Here is a 17,052-nt window from a genome sequence, read left to right as displayed (position 1 = left end):
TACTGGCATGTCCTTGCTTTTTAGGAGGTGGAGTACAAATTCAGTAATGTTTTTTTTCTTTTACAATATGAGCAATGATTTAGGGACACTAGTATATTGCACATCAAAATGATCCTAAAAAATAAAATAGCAGTCATGCTGGCCTCTGAAATATTCAGTCCAAATGCTCGAGAGAGTTGTGGCATGTAGCACATCTGCTTGTAATAATATGCTTTGTGGATGAAGAAAGGGGTAAAACATTTGTTCCATAAATCAGTATTTTAGCAGAAAAATAAGGAAGCTTTGGTGTTATGAAAATTACCTTTTTGCTCAGGAGCAGCAAGAGCATTGTGTACATGAGATGGGGGGCAGTTTTAACTAATGGAAACCAAATGTAGTCTTCTTTCTCTCACAGACCCTTTAATCATTATTAATAAAATAAAATCAGAAGGATTGAATAATATAGAATGCCAATGATGAAAATGCAATGTTTGGAGAATGTGTTTTGAAGCTAAGCACATCTTTGTCATGTGGTTATAGTTAAGTAAGCATGAGAGATGCAGAAGTGAAAACTGGTTGTCTCCACATAAAGTCCTTTTACCATTTAGAGTACCAAGACTTCTCAATTCAGAATGTGCATGAAACATTTACACAGTCATGTTAAAATGCCAGGTTTTTGAAATGGATAAAAAAAATTACTTTCTTCTACCTTTAATGTGATATATGTCATATTATTCAGCTAATAAAAAAACCCAGTTTAGATTATTTTCCATTTTGGAGTATGAAGTAGGGCAAAATGACAGAAGCCTTTTATTCAAAAGAAAACACCATGGCCTGGAAAAATTTCTCCAAACCTAATGGAAGAATAAGTTATGCTCCATCTTTAGGCCAAATGGTCAAGCACACCAGTATCACCAGAAGAACACCTACACTAACATACAGTGGTGGCGCCATCATGCTATGGAGCTGCATTTTTCAGAAGGTGGAAAACGTTTTGTAAAATAGAATGAAATCATTGACATGATTTTACCAGATTCAAGCCTAAACCTTCAGGTTTGAGCCCCAAAGTTGATGATGAAGACATATTCTATTTTGCATGTTACTGTGAGTCCAATCATACATCAAAGTCACTAAAACAATGGCTGCACTACATTATTAAAGTTCGGGCCTAACCAGGGTTCAACAAAGCCTGAGATTAATTCAGAAGGTTATTCAACAAAGTATTCATTTAAGATTGTTGACACTTTTCCAGGTTCTTGAAGTTTTTATTTTTTTCCCCGATTCTCTTGAAGAGAATTGTTTATTTTTAACAAACAATTGCAAATAAAGGCAGAAAGTTTTGAAATAATTTCTCTGTTTTAGGTCATAAAAGCATTTTTTTAACAAGGCTGTGCAGACTTTTTATATCGATTTCACTCTTACATAAGTTACTTTTATGGAATACATATAATTGTTTTCATTTGTTTTATTGGAATGAGGATTATAAAAGCTTTCAGTATTCAAGACATTAAATTGCAGTTGTGGTTTGTTGGTGCCCACCTCTTACGCAACAGGAAGAATTGTTATGTCTTTACCATTTCCAAAAACTCTCTCAACTGAAACCAAGAAAAGCTTTAGGTGTTTCTCACTAAACTAATATGTGTGAGTTATCTCTTTTTGTAAGTATGTGGTTTTATGTGTTATTTAAGAAGAAAGGGGAAACCATTATGAACTGATAACTGTACGTTCTAATTACAGATTCCAAAATTATTCAAACACAACATCTGTTAAACAACAGTTTTAAAAACTAGATTTAAAATTGTTTCACAAACTTTTCTATGTATGTTATTATAGCTCAGAGGCTCCTTTTTTGTGTATGCTTAGCTTTCAGTTCAGAGCGTTCAGATGTCAGCAGGCAACAGTTGGTTGTGATTAAACCTTTTGTTGTGTGTGAGAGCTGTGGGGTAAAAATGGGTTGCAGAAAGTTGGCACAATAAATCAAAATTCAAGGCGGAACATTGACAAAGCAACAGAGAGATTGCCAACTGTTTGTACTCCAAGTAAGTAAACAAATTGTATCATTTTATGTGAATCCCTCCTGTCTGATCATAAATTCAGTTCTTTGTTAAACAAGATGTGCCTGTGAAAAGATGGTTGGGTGGTGGAGTTACTTGATGAAAGAAGGCAGATTTACAGATTGCAAAAGACCCCAAAATATTTACTGGTGAATGAATGAATCAAACAATTACAGAAAACTGGAAATTATGTTTGACGACAAAGCTCTGAGGAAATGCGCACATGCACATACCACTAAATGCCTCAGTGTCGCCAAGGAGCAAGTACTTAAAACAAGGGGGTCCAGAATGTGGTCTAAGGGCCATTTGCGGTCTTCTGAAAGATTTTGTTTGGCCTCCGCCCACAATTCAAGAACAGAGCAACTCTGTCCTTCAAGCACAGGCAGTTGATGCAGACTAACGCTTTGAGATTCCTACAGACAAATTAAACCTTCATGAAAATGCAATAGTACAACAGAAAATATTGACAGTTTTATTAACCTTCTTTTTATATTTAATACACCAAAAGTGTATTAAATGTTCTGTTTGCAATATGCAATAAGAACAGGGCTCACAGGAAGTGGAAATTAGCTGCCTTTCTTTTAATAAGGACATTGCATGCAATAGCTTTTACTTGTTGGGTCAACATGATTTACAAATCCTTTTCTAAGAAAAAGTACTACTTAGATGCATGAAAATCACACATGTTCAGTAAGTTGTTTGGTAGATAAAAATAAAAACTGTCCATTGAAATGTATTTTTCCATTACTTTCAAAAATGTATTTTTGTGGTCCGTGAGCGCCTTTAACTTGATTTGTGCCTTCATTGCAAAGAGTTTATACACTGCTGAACCAAACATACTCTAAACGAAAAGTCTAGCTATTAAAGTGTCTATCATTCTGTGCTTTTTAATACATTTTCTGCTGCTCCGCATTCATAATGTAACCTGGTATTTTCCACAGCTTTTTTCAATTCTGCAAATTTCACATGATCAATTTATTATGTAATTGTGAAGCAAATATCTTTCCAAATGGGTTGCAGGAAATTAAATGGAAACTTCGTGTCTAAGCTTCGTTGGAAGAAGATTATTTTAATCTGCTACTGGCAGTAAGCAATTTCTGCACATGTGCTTGCACTCAGTGAAGAGGCAGCAAAGATGAACTAAAAGCTGTTTTTTTTTCTTTCCATGGCAGATGTGCATGTAAGATGTGAAACAGTTCAGATAAATAACATACTGTGGTTTCCAGTAGTCCACAAAGTGTTGAAACCCTTTATTAAGAATGCAAGGTGTTTAGATATTATGCTTTTATTTTACAAGAAAAAAATTCCTGAAATGTGTGGCTTCTTAAAAGTTCTCCGAAATAAATTACGTATCCGGTCATGCTCTGTGTCGGCTGTATTTCCCTTTGTGTTTTATTGTTTTACATCTCTTGTGTGTCTTTTAGAGGGACTTTTGTCACACTTCTAGCATCTCACGTGTATTTTATTATCAATCTGCCGTGATAGAAAATATGGGATAGACCATTTAGCATACTTAAAAATACTGTTTTTATGTATTCATTAATATGCACTGTTCCTAACTAAAATAAAAAATTGAAAAAAAAAGAAAAAGAAAATCTAATTTGCACCATAAAGCACGGAACTGATCACATTCAGACTTTTAAGAATGGTTGTAAAGTCTGTTTCCTAAGACTTTATGTAATTTACTAGAATGAATTTTGTGAAAGCCAGAGGACATACATTGCACACACCACATATAAGTTGCAGCTGCTCTTAATCAACATTAATGCCTTCAACTGAGAAAATGAGTCTCATTCTTTGTTACTATGATGACATGCTGACTCATCTTTAAAAGAGTGAAATCAAAAACCTACAAGATGGAAATAAATTAATTATTCTCGGAATGGTGATTAAGTCCATAAGAATCCACACATTTCTTCTCAGGAAATTTGATTTTTTATTTATTATTTGCTTTGCTTAAAGTTCTGAAATGCAACTGCACATTTTCCTGGCATTTAAGAAAACTGCTTTCTTAAATGCAGTTTAAGAAAGCAGACAAACCTTTCAGCATAAAGTTGTGAAATCTACACTCTGTAAACAAGATTAATGAGACACATAAAACAAGGTTCGTCTGGTTCCACTTAAAGCAAAGTTTTATTTCTGCTCTCAGGTTAAGACACAAAGCAGAAACAAAGAAAGCATTCATGAAAAAAACCCTGAAAACAAAACAAGTGATGTCACAACAATCATTTCTGTAAACTGAAACCAAACCCTGAGAAAAACTTTGGAAGACCACATGTCAAACACATCTTCACTAAATGGTAGAAAGACTTCATTTAAATAACAAACTGCTCTCCCTTACTAGTTTTGCTTAGAGAGCTTTACACAACAATCTACAGTATATCAACTTGTTGTTCTAAACTTCATATGGCACACATGAATATGTCCCATATGAAGTTTACTGCAATCCCTAATGAATACAAGACTCTCAATCCATCTCCTGAAACAATTCCTTATCTTCCTGACTTGATATTGCTACAAACAACAGGTTAACAATTAGATGGATTCTGTTTGTTTGCACTATCTGGATGGCTTCACAGCAACAAGGACAAAGTTTCTTGGAGAAAAGTTTGGATTAAAGAGAGGAATAAGTTGACTGTCCACACCTGTAGAGATAATAAATGTTATATTCAGTCAGGGGGTTCAGTTACACAAAACTGTAAGAGAAATAGTCCTTCCAGACTATCTAGCAGCTCACCATTTTCCTCCAGATAGATCATCCTGTCAAGCAGCACTAAGGTCTCCACCACAGGAGCTAGCAACAGGCTCAAAGTGAAGTACACCACCACCTTGTTCTGTTGTTTCAACATGGCCTCCACCCGCTCCTGGTCCAGGGGTAAATCAGCAGGAAGGCCGACCCGAGGCAGGCCCAGTCGGGCATATCTACCACAAACAATTTAAGTCAATAAACAGGTCATAAACTAGGAAACGCTTTCAAAATTCAACAACTCAATTTGTCTACAAACATGTCAGGACAAAAACTTCTAATTCCTCTGTAAGAACTAGTACCTAAAAAGATATGAGAACAGAAATCTACATATTTATCTGGTCTTCCTGCCATTGACCAGTCATTAATTATTTACATTAGGAACAGAAGAACTGTGTCTGTGTGAAAGAGCAGGGCGAGAGTGAAACAGAGTTTTACTGTTCCGGTTGACCCCCATCTATTCGTGGGTCTGTATTCATACATTCTTCTGTATAATTTAACTCCAATTATTTAGATTAGAAGATATTTGAAAGAAAATTCTGCTTGGAAAGCTGAAACACATGGGTGCATTGCTACTTAACAGGCTATTGGGCGGCATTTGCAAAGCAGTCAATCCAGGAGTGCCATTTATTTTCCTTGGAGCTGATTGGATATGCCTCCAAGAGTGGAAATAAGGAAGACATTTCACCTCACTGATACTAAAAACAGCTAACAAGCAGTTTACATCACTCAGTTACAGGATCCACAGTGGAGGGTGTTAAAAGTTATTGCAACATGTCTTGGTTACTTTTGGTGTGTTTACTGATTGAGAAAAAATAAAAAAATTTTGGGAGTTTTGAATAACAGGCCAACAGTCTATCAGGGGTGTCAAACTCCAGTCCTCAAGGGCCACTGTCCTGCAGTTTTTAGATGTGCCACAGGTACAAAATGCTGGAATGAAATGGCTTAATTACCTCCTTCTTATGAAGGAGCCTTGCTAATGACCTAATTATTCTGTTCAGGTGTGGTACAGCAAAGTTACATCTAAAGGTTGCAGGGCAGTGGCCCTTCAGGACTGGAGTTTAATGCCTGTGGTCTAGCTGATCAGTTGAAATATTGGTCGATTACAATCACCAGAAGATTTGTCGCTGCATCTCTAGTCCCAACGATTTTCTTATATTTCTATTTGCAATGTGCTGTCAGTTTAACATAGTTATGACTTGGTGCTACTTGTATTTATAAATTGTACTGTATAATAAATAACTTGCAAAAATATTAACTAATTTTCTTCATTTAACTTCACTGATAATGCTCTTCAGGCTGTGGAATGACAATTAGTATTGTTGTTACTGATGAATAAGACATTTAAGGAAATGTATTCTACTGTATCATTAAAATTTAACAATGAATCTGCAACAAATGAAACCTTTATCTGATTGGAGGCTGCAGCGTTCACTCACTCAGTAAAAGGCAACAAGTGGGCTTTCTTAATGGTCTGGATTCCTGCCCTGCGGAGATCCGGTCTCATGTCTCTGATGAACGTCTCCAGTATCGCTCGGTAACAATGTGTCCTGAGCTGCTCGCTCTCCTCCCCAAGCCGCCGCACATAGTCCTCCACAGCATGACACGCCCCCTCTCGTGCTTTGTAGGAGAGCTGGTGCCCAGGCAACCCTTTCACCCAGCAGCTCATTGGGTAGCCAAACTCAAAGTGAAATGACTCGGTGCTAGGTGTGGGTGGAGTGGGAGGTGAGATCAGTCCTGGAGGGGTGGGATTTTCTTTGGTAGTGATCTTCATGTAGCAACACGCCACAGAGGTGATGCCCCGAACTTGAGGGCAGCAGACAAAGTGGCGGAGGAGAGTGGCGCTGAGGTCTCCACATGCATGCAGACCAGTCAAGACAAAGTCCGGATAGTCCAGCTTTCGGCTTTCCTCTGGGTTTATACCGGCTTCAGAGACAGCCTGGATGTCTGAGCAGCAGCTTCCCTCAAAAAACATCTGTTCACCCCCACTGTTTGAATCGTATGAAGGACCTTCAGGATGTGATGTCTGACTTAGATCTGAACGTCTCTTTTTCATGGGTGCAGATGAAGCTTGGGATACTTCAATGACATGATGCACATCTTTCAGCTGCTTGATAAAACCTTCCCATGATGCCCTGGGGTTGACCCAACCAGCCATGTGCCGGGGAATGGAGTGCGCTTCAGGAAGTTGAAAGGAGCAACTCTGAGACAAAGATTTTTATTAGTCCGTTTAATGAAATATCTATCTATCTATCTATCTATCTATCTATCTATCTATCTATCTATCTATCTATCTATCTATCTATCTATCTATCTATCTATCTATCTATCTATCTATCTATCTATCTATCTATCTATCTATCTATCTATCTATCTATCTAAACATTTAAATGTTTAGAACTTTAGGAAATCATAGAAAATTATCTCATGTATATAGTTGAAATATAGAGAGAAATATTTCCAAACAGGACTAACTTTTACAATGATCACATAAAAATCTTATTTCATTACCGTAATTATATTAGCAAGTGCCTTATATCAGGAGCGTCCAAAGTGAAGCCCCTGACTTCAGTTTAAGAATGACACCAATTTGAGGTGTTTGATGTAGATGAAGACTTTTAATTTTAAATTAGAGCAAATAGATAAAATACACTGTGTTCCAAATTATTATGCAAATTGGATTGAAGTGTCATAAAGATTAAATTTTTTGTTGTGCTATTAAATTTATAGGTGTTATTGTGTGTCAGGGCTCTTTGAATCACTATAATTAATTTCAGAGAGATGGTTGATTAGTTTGTCTGGTGAGTCAATTAAAGGAAATCTACTTAAGAAGGATGTTCCACATTATTAAGCAGGCCACAGGTTTCAAGCAATATGGGAAAGAGAAAGGATCTCTGCTGACAAAAATCATCAGATAGTGTAGTGCCGTATGACAAGATATGAAAACATTAGATATTTAACAAAAACTGAAGCGTTGTCGTACTGTGAAGAGATTTGTGGCTGATTCAGAACAAAGATGGGTTTGTGCAGATAAAGGCAGAATGAGGAAGGTTTCTGTTAGACAAATTCATCAGAGTAAGAGAGCAGCTGTTAAAATGCCCTAACAAAGCAGCAAACAGTTATTTGAAGCTGCTGGTGCCTCTGGAACCTCAAGGTGGAGGATCCTCAGAGGCTTGCGGTGCATGAAGCTACTATTCGGCCACCCTAACCAGAGCTCACAAGCAGAAACGGTCGCAGTGGGCCCAGCCGTACATGAAGATTCATTTTCAAACAGACTTGTTCACTGATGACTGCTGTGCAACCCTGGATGGTCCAGATGGACGCAGTAGTGGATTGATGGTGGATGGCCACCACATCCCAACAGGCTGTGACATCTGCAAGGAGGTGGTGGAGTCATGCTGTGGGCCGAAATCATGGGGGGAGAGAGAGTTGGTCGACCCCTTCAGAGCCCCCAAAGGTGTGAAAATGACCTCAGCAAAGTATATTGACTTTCTGACTGATCACTTTCTTTCGTGGTTCAAAAGAAAGAGACAAACCTTTTGATTTTGAATTTTTTTCAATTTTTTGAATTTTGATTTATTGGCCCCAAATTGACTCATTTTTGTTCCAGTTTTCCAATTGATACCTATAAAATTTGCAACATTTCTTTTATAAGGCAAACCTGCAAAATTCTTTTTAAGTTTTGGATCTATAATAGTTCACACATGCCTTTACAACAAGAAACATTACTATTTTATTTATTAAATTAAAGTATGGCATGCTTAGTTTATCTTTGTGTAGATAAGAAGAATTTTCTTTGGCCTTCAAGTTCATTTGACTTGACAATTTCGGTCCATCTGACAAAAAGTTTGGACACCCCTGACCTATGGGCTGGAACATGTCGATGTTTTAAAATAAAGCTCGCCTCCCCCAAGTGGCCAAAAACAGCAACTGCAAGTTCAGTTGAACAGAAGAATAGAGAAGAAATATCATTTCCCCCACAGCGGGGGAATCCAGGTGTCACAGCAGCAAGTTAAGGTAAGTGGGACAATGAAAATACACATAGGTAAAAATTATAAATATAACAATAGGAGACTGACATTTTAAGCAGTACCATAAAATGCTTGAACTTAATCTTGTTTACTACCAAATAACTATCCTAGAATCAATATTAAATATTAAACTTTGTGAGCAGAATGAAAATGAGATGCTAAGAGGTCATTTTTGCCTTATCAGAACATACATTCACATTTTTTTAATTGGACTGTATATGTATGGCAAAATACCAACCTTTTTCCGTTTTTCTTTCTCCAGGGCCCACAGTAACTCCCCATCGTACCTGGAAGCCATAGCAGCCAAGGTGTGATCAGCCTCAATAGCAGTCACAGACAGTCCAAGCCCAAAGGACAGGAAACGGGTGAGGTGACCCTTTATTAAATGTTGGAAAATACACAGAGTTCAATTTGCAATAATTTGTATCCCAACTAAACTTTGTGTGTTTCATAAAAGAGAAAAATGCAAAACCTTCATGTTAAAGCTAGTCCCTATATTGGTGCAAAATTAAGGACTGCAGAATTTTATAGAAAGCATTAAAATGCAGCCAAAAGATAGTCAATGCACGCTAATCATACCTGGCCAGATCCCACATCCACCACTCTCCTGCAGCCTGTGTGGTCACACAGTTGTTTAACAAGCTGTGAAGAAAGTAGGAAAACCCAACAACATCTCAGATAGAAACTGCAACGTGTTGTAAAGCTACAGTCAACAGAAATCCCTGTACCATGCCAAGCTTTCGGATCTCATGCTGTTTCTTGGGTTTGACATGCTTCCTGAAAATGTGGCCCAGTAAAGAACTCTGACTCTGGTTTTCCAGGAACTCATCAGGCTTCACCGACGCAGCCACCTTGCCTCGGTCAGGCCTGCACTCTCTGGGAAATGCCAGGGCATGAGCAGTGGCACGGAAAGCCAGGAGGGACAGGGGCCACACCGAAGGATATCTGGAATCACAAAGTCTTTACTTGTTATTTACCTCAAACTTTATGTCTGAATGCTGCGTTTTAGTTGCCACTTTCACAAAAAACAAGTGTTTAAACATAAAAACATGAAAATATAGTTGAGTTAAAGTCAAACTTGCCTCATGAATAAAAGACTGAGGATCACCTACATAACAAATGCTGACTGACCACAGACTACAAGATTTATCAAACCAACCAAATTTATCAGGGTATCAAACTTTCGAAAAGGCAATAGTTTAGACTAATAAACATTTGGTAGTGTTACGGTCACTGACCTCTAGGGGCTCTCTTCATGAGAGAGCTCTTCCTTTGTGTTTCAGTTTTACCTGGCTGCCACAGGTGCAATGTGCTGGAGCTCGTCAGCCACCCCATAAAGAGCTTCAACCGGAGATGTCAGATCCCTTTTTCCTTGGGCCTTGATCTGATGTGATCTTGTCAGTGCGCTGATTGTTTGTGGAGACTTTGGATGGTTTTGCTGTGAGCATTCTTGTGAAGCATCAAGTGTATAACTAAAGTTTTGTTTCTCTTCACAGTGGAAGCTGGTAGGGGTTCTCTGCCATTTTGTTTAACTATTTTTTCCTGTTTTTTGGTTAGTCAGGGAGTTCAGGTATTGTACTTTCTTTTTCAGTTCTCTTCTAGAAAGTGTTTCTATTTTACAATTAAGAGTGGGCTGTTATGTTTGTTATTTTGGCCTTGGAGACCCTGAAGTTTAAAGTTTCCCTGTGCTTGTTGTCTACTGTGAGTGACATTTTACTTGAACTGTAAATTAAACTATATTTTTGGTACCGACACCAACTGTTTAGGTTACCTTCTTTTTGTGTTACACCCAGTGCCAGACTTTACCCTTATTGGTCTTGTGAGGGGGGGTTGTAACAGGTAGTAAAAGAATATAGTCTAAGAATTTGGATCGTTATATTTCTATGTCATTCCCCCATAAAATGAATGAGATGCAATAAAAAATTTAGTTAGTTTTACCCACAAGTTAATATAATTTGGGAAGTGTTGACTGTACTTTCTGTTTTTCTCACATTGAGAGGTTGGAACATGTATTTGACATCATGTGTGGGTTTTCTAAAGACTGAATATTGGCTGTAATCTCAAAAAAAGTATTTTCTATTTCAAGAGACAACTTTGCAATGTTTGGGCTGTACTTTACAAATACATGCTTATAAATGATTATGTTTATTCTATTTGGAAAAATATCAGGGTTTATTTTATGATATGTACAGCTCAAATTAAAACAGCCTAAAAAAGTTCAATATTTTGTCACTCATTTCAGAAAGTGAAATTTTTGTATACATTCATTAAACATGGAGTTAAATATTTCAAGCCTTTGTTATGTAGAACAATCAATAACCTTTATAGGAAAACTACAGGGGAGTCTTGTCAGCTCTGAACAAGAGTCTGTAATTTCTGCTATTTTTTTCGATCATGTAAGTACTGAGAAGACTATTACTAAGACTACAAATTTTTATATTGAACACCACAGGTTGAGCCTTTATAAAAATGCAACATTATGATCAGTACCTCCTGTCTTCGTGAGAATCATCCAGCAGTAGTTCTGCAGTTTGTGGATATGAAATATCCTGCAGCACAGCCTGCCAGGTGCTGGGTAATGTCTGCCACAGATTTTCAGTGAAGAACTCCTGCGAATCAATCAATCAGTTAACAACTGGGATTCTTTCCTCAATGAAAACAAAGTGATGAATGTGCAATATTGTGTTCGACTGCTATGTTTCAATACATGTATACACACAATAATAAAAGAGTCGGTCAAATGACTGTACTGAGACAGAAAAGTGGTGAGTCTCCTCGCCAGGTCTCTTTGTTGTTGTGCAGTGAAGCTGGCTCTGAACTCCGCATCTTGTGCTGCTGACACTGACAGCTGTTCTGACATGAGTCTCCGTAAGCTAATGCTAACATGCGTTAGCGTCTCAAAGCAGTTTAAAGTAAAACTACTTTAAATACCAGGAAGACTAGTAATTCGTCTTCAGATCTAGCTATAGAAACGGCACAATATATCGTTTAATACAAGAAATACTGACTCATTTTAAAAATTAGCTAGATACTGTTGCTGAACTTTCCAGCGTATATTGGCGATGCGTTCATGAGCTTCTCGTAATTTCTGGCTTCACTGATTTGCAAGCTGTTTTGCCATGCAGTCATTGCATACATGTAATCAGCCAGTTCCTCATTGATACCTGTAGTTTAAAAAAATATTACGAAAATCACACCTTAATTATTGTTTTCTTCTTATTATTTCCTTAATGTCTTAAATACTTAAATCTTTCCAGTAATGGGGAAGTTGAGGCACAAGTGGTATGCGGACATTGTTTTACTAACTTGAAGGCAGCACGCCCCGGATGTTGATCAGTCGTTGTCACGGAGTAGGAATCCTCGTGTGGTCCGGGCTGGCTGCTGATGTTTTAACATGTCTTTATCGCTATGTTTCTAAGTCTCCTTTTGGGGTATGTATTGGTCAAATCATAAAAAACTAGAAACAAACTGAAACATGTTTTTTTTTACGTTCGGTTATCTTTATTTTCATTAGTTATAATCACTGTTAGCCTCTGTGAGCTAACGTTAGCCGTGATAAAACGTTATTAACGAAGCTTTAACAACGTAGAGTAGCGTTGTATTATTTTATAGGCTTGTTTAACATTTTTTGTGTCAAAATTTACTTGTATCAAGGATGTCATTTTGTTTTGTTTACTTGTAAAACAGTTTAAAGAGCAACATGAATTTAAATTCTGTGCTCCTCTTCTATAGAATATAAATAAACGTGAATTCAACAGCTTTGTATTTATTATGCCCAGTGCGTTCTGAGTCCAGAGACAGAGCTGGTGGTTGGTTTATGCTGTTCTGTTGTGATTTGTAATTAATATAATAAGATTTCACTGTATATACACATAAACCATTTAAAAAAAACTGCGTTGTATAGTTTTGGTGTAAAAACTGAAAAGCAATATTTATTAAATGTTCATTATAATTCACATTGCAATGACTTATATATTTCCAATAATATCTTAATCTCTACTCTCAAGAAAAAAACATCTTATTCTAAAATACAGAGAATAAGCAATTAGTAACATTGCTTAGTGGACAGAATAGTATACCCTCTGACAGCTCTGATGTTTAAATTACAATAGTATAAAAAGCTTTATCTAGTTAATTAACTGGCTGCTAATTTCAAAACTGTAGTTTTGAAAAAGTATTATCTGATTGAGTGGGATAGATTATACTTCTTTCATTTCTACGGCGTCATCCTCTGAGTTTTACATCAAAAAATATTTCAAACAAGTTTGCCTTTTTTGTAACCCAACAAGACAAAGGGAAAAGTTTAGATTTTTTTTTTCAACTGACAGTGTGCATCTACAGATGTTGGCGATTCTCATTAAGGGGCTTTAAAAAAAGTGTAGTCATTTCATAAATAAATTGTGGTCAATTCTTTTTGTTGGCATGTAACGATGGAAAAGTCAGCTGAGTAATTGTAATGTTATTTTCCTGGTTAGTGTTCAGTTTCTTGGAATCCCCCTTTAAACCTGTTCTTTGGCATTTTCAGAGGACTATGCCAAGACATTGTTTGATAATGTATTTTTGTCTTGCAGGGTGGTGCATTTAAACTGTTCTCATCTGATGCAATTTGGACTTCAAAGAAAAGAGACTTTTTGAGGCCGTGAGCATTAGCAAAATCTTGGATCTATTCGTTGTACAACGAGTAGAGAATTTAAGATTTGAACATGTCTGATACTATGATCCATGTTTCCCCCTCTGTTGATACCCCACAGGGAATTATTCCCACAAAGAAGCAGAAGAGCAACAGGAGGAAGAAGAAGCAGTTTTTAAAAAAAATGAAATACCTGAAGGGGAAAGGGTGTTTAAAAGATAACTCTCATCAAAGGAGAAACCATGAACACAATAAGGCTTCAAAACAGAATGGACCTTTCACCAGACCTGCATCATCTTCCATGACAACAAAACGCCAAAGTTCACCTCAATCTAACCCGTCTTCCAGTGGCGTTGACACTAGCATTGACCATAGCTCTGGGCCTTCAACCTCCTCTTTTAACCCTCTATCAGCTACTTTCACTGTGACAAATGAAAATAGCCATACAAAGCCAAACCAACCGGTCAACACCAAAACAACAGCAACGTTGTCCTGCGCCTCAAAATCCAGCGCTCATAAGCTCTCTACCCCCGCAGGGAACCCCACAAAGTACCTCGCCATTGACTGTGAGATGGTGGGCGCAGGACCCAAAGGCAGCATCAGTCAGCTGGCTCGCTGTAGCATTGTCTCTTACGATGGGGATGTGATCTACGACAAGTTCATCAAGCCCTCCATGTACGTAACAGACTTCCGCACAAGATGGAGCGGTATTCGTCCCAGAGATCTCTTCAAAGCCATACCATTTGCACAGGCCAGGAAGGAGGTGATGCAAAAATCATTTGTAGCACAATAACACCAAGTTGTTCGTTTTTTCTTGTTCTCACTATGGTTTTGGCACTCAGTATTTATACTTGCAAGTCGTTATCATTTCATAGAGAAGTTCCTTTATGTTTACCTAGGTAATAATTCAGAAGTAGACCAGATCCTGTCTGTTTCTTTACACAGTGATTGTACACGAAGTGTCAAAAGTACTAACGCCCGGTTAAGAAACCAACAACAAAGTAACTTACAGTATATGTAATAGAGAATGTTGCCAAATCTCAAAACTTTGAAAACTGAAACATTAGAATATACATTCTGAATTTAAATTTTTCCTACTGGATTGCATGGATATATTTTGCAGAATGACATAAATGTGCTGTGACTCTGTAGATCCTAAGACTGCTCATGGGGAAGATTGTTATCGGCCACGCCGTACATAACGACTTCAAGGCCCTCAGTTACACGCATCCTGCTGCCTTGACGAGGGACACGTCGAAAATCCCTCTTCTCAACCTGAAGGCTGGTTTTGGGGAGAAAGAATGCGCCTCACTGAAGAGACTCACCAAAGCCATCTTCAACCGTGATATCCAGGTTTGTGAATTATGTTGATTTGTAGTAATTGGTTTTTTGATTTAAGAAACCACAAACCCACATCAGTTGTCTTTTGTCCATTCACCTCCCCACCCAGTTTAGCTCTAAAAAACGGTTGCGCTTGGGAGTTTAGTATTTATCTTTTCAGACAAAATAAATGATTGTGATGCGAATTATGAATTATCTTACAAGAAATGCTAAATATATTTTTGGGATTGTTGTTTTTCTTTTTTGAAATGTATTTTTCCAGTGTTAATAATAATATATTCTTTGCATATTTATGCAATTATTTAATTAAAACCCCTATTTGTTCATGTTTAGCTTTTTCTTTTGCCTAAAACACATGTCGGGATGTCAGGTGATGTTCATATGTCATGAGAATAATCTGGTTAATCTTCTCCTAGATTTTAGATTATTTAGTGATAATATGTAATGATCTTAATGCTGTAACAAGCTTCTTACATTCATTATTATCTTTGGAACCTTGAGTTTAAAGCTGTCAGAAGGTTAAAATATTTTTTAATCAAAGCTGTCTCTTTTGTCCTCAGACTGGAAGAAAGGGCCACTCTTCTGTGGAAGATGCTAAAGCTACCATGGAGCTTTACAAGGTGGTAGAAGAGGAATGGGAGAGGACTCTCGCCTCCACATCTTGACCCACGTACTTCTATATTTGAAAGTGCAAAATAAACTCAGCTCAATCACCTTTAAATTTAAAAATGTTTTACAGTGAAATTCAAGTCATCAATGAAAAAAAAATAAGGTACAGTTCTTGTTAGCTTTATTGGTTAAAGCTGTTGTGTAACTAAAAGATAAAACATGTTTAGTAGTGGCATTTTTACAAGTGTTAAAACATTTGTAGCTATTTTGTGCACACAGGCCCAGTGTTAGATATTAGTTAGTTAATTAGATATTTTTGTAATATATTTTTTCACACATGTATTAATCATGTGCATGTTTAAATGTTCATGAACTACCTGGAAGAGTAGTTTAAAATATAGTTCTACAGCAAAGGAGTAGCCACAATTTTTACATTCTTATCACAGAACTTTTCATGGATGTGAGCAGACACCGACTTACTGTGAGTAGCTGTAACATTCTTTCTCAGGGTGAAACTGAGTTTAAATGGTTTTCCTTCCACTTTTAGGTCAGAAATATCCTTTTCATCACATTTTGTGATGAAAAGGATCACATCAACTCCATATGTATGGTCCTAAAAACAAAGAAGATTGATGCCATGTTCTATAATTCAGAAGTTTGAAAGCATATTGGTGCTACTGTCATACTCCACTGGTGGTTTGAAACTTTGGAATTTTGTCTAAGAAGTTTAAACATTTTGGTTTTCTGGGACAACACCACATAGTCGAGGCATGTTAAGAGTACAGAAGTTGTCCTGCATACAACTCCTTTACTGTTGCTGTGAGCCTCTGGTTAGCCTCCTTTTTTCTTCATGGCTGCTCCCCAGTTGTTGGGGCAATAAACAATTCTCTGACATCACTGTTGTGCCCCATTGTGCTCGAGTATAACTGCCTTCACTGTATTTCATTTTATATCTGTTGACTTTTAATTTGCCTTTTATCTTTTTTATCCTACATCTTTTTTTATTTCCTGATTAATATCGATTTAAAGTCGGAAGAATCATCTCATACAATGGCGATATGTATTAACAGCTGTGAAATAGAGTTAAAACAGAATCGAAAGAACAGACTTACCTCTGTTCTCACTATTCAATGATGATTCAACATTAGACTAACTTTTAAAGAGCTGAACTTTAACATGGTAATCCAAAATTGTTTTTTTCATCTTTATGTTTTGTAATAGCTTATGTTGCACAGGTTGTTGCTTTTAAGGCAGATGTATCTCAATTGTTACATTGTCTTTTACCATTTCCCAAAAATAATTCACCTACTTTTGCTTGTAAATAATGTTATGGAAAAGAAATATAATAGTTTTCTTTGTTATATTGTTTATTTGTTTTGTTCTCTTTTTAAGGGCAAATGGAATCACTGGTTTGATTTTATGACCTCAGGGAGTGCTTTTAAAACAAATAAAGGTTTGTCTTTGTGGTGGGATAAACTTCCTTGAATAATATTTATGCAGAACTGTTCTTGTCTTTCCATTCGAGGTTTGAATGGAAAGATAAATACTTTTGTTAATAAAATTCTTTTACTCTGTTTTTAAAGACTGTTTTGTCTTTCAAAGTGGAAGGAGATTAAGTGATTACCTGTAATATTAAGAGCTGGAAACGCATGAAAGCATTTC

At 36.9% G+C, this 17,052-nt stretch overlaps 2 protein-coding genes across 3 annotated transcripts; one reads left to right on the top strand and one right to left on the bottom strand.

Annotated features, from left to right (window-relative positions):
* Positions 1 to 4,031: 4,031 nt before the first annotated feature.
* rrnad1 (ribosomal RNA adenine dimethylase domain containing 1) lies at positions 4,032 to 11,877 on the bottom strand. The gene is made up of 8 exons (XM_014469286.2): positions 11,530 to 11,877; positions 11,301 to 11,419; positions 9,539 to 9,755; positions 9,390 to 9,452; positions 9,049 to 9,186; positions 6,219 to 6,982; positions 4,771 to 4,955; positions 4,032 to 4,678 (listed from the first exon to the last, which is right to left on the bottom strand). Exons 1-8 carry the CDS (start codon positions 11,668 to 11,670, stop codon positions 4,593 to 4,595), a joined length of 1,713 nt encoding a protein of 570 aa, XP_014324772.1. The 5' UTR covers positions 11,671 to 11,877; the 3' UTR covers positions 4,032 to 4,592.
* A 269-nt stretch (positions 11,878 to 12,146) lies between these two features.
* On the top strand, positions 12,147 to 16,954 carry isg20l2 (interferon stimulated exonuclease gene 20 like 2). Of its 2 annotated transcripts, XM_023330948.1 has the most exons (5): positions 12,147 to 12,241; positions 13,382 to 13,449; positions 13,562 to 14,203; positions 14,593 to 14,793; positions 15,342 to 16,954. In XM_023330948.1, the coding sequence occupies exons 3-5, from the start codon at positions 13,625 to 13,627 to the stop codon at positions 15,444 to 15,446; spliced, it is 885 nt and encodes a 294-aa protein (XP_023186716.1). In that variant the 5' UTR covers positions 12,147 to 12,241; positions 13,382 to 13,449; positions 13,562 to 13,624; the 3' UTR covers positions 15,447 to 16,954. The 2 variants fall into 2 exon arrangements, with proteins under 2 accessions (XP_023186716.1, XP_014324773.1); XM_014469287.2 differs by having other exon boundaries at positions 13,382 to 14,203.
* Positions 16,955 to 17,052: the final 98 nt, after the last annotated feature.

Source organism: Xiphophorus maculatus, chromosome 3 (assembly GCF_002775205.1).
Source record: "Xiphophorus maculatus strain JP 163 A chromosome 3, X_maculatus-5.0-male, whole genome shotgun sequence".
NCBI lineage: Eukaryota > Metazoa > Chordata > Actinopteri > Cyprinodontiformes > Poeciliidae > Xiphophorus > Xiphophorus maculatus.
This window is presented reverse-complemented; position numbering and strand designations above follow the sequence as displayed.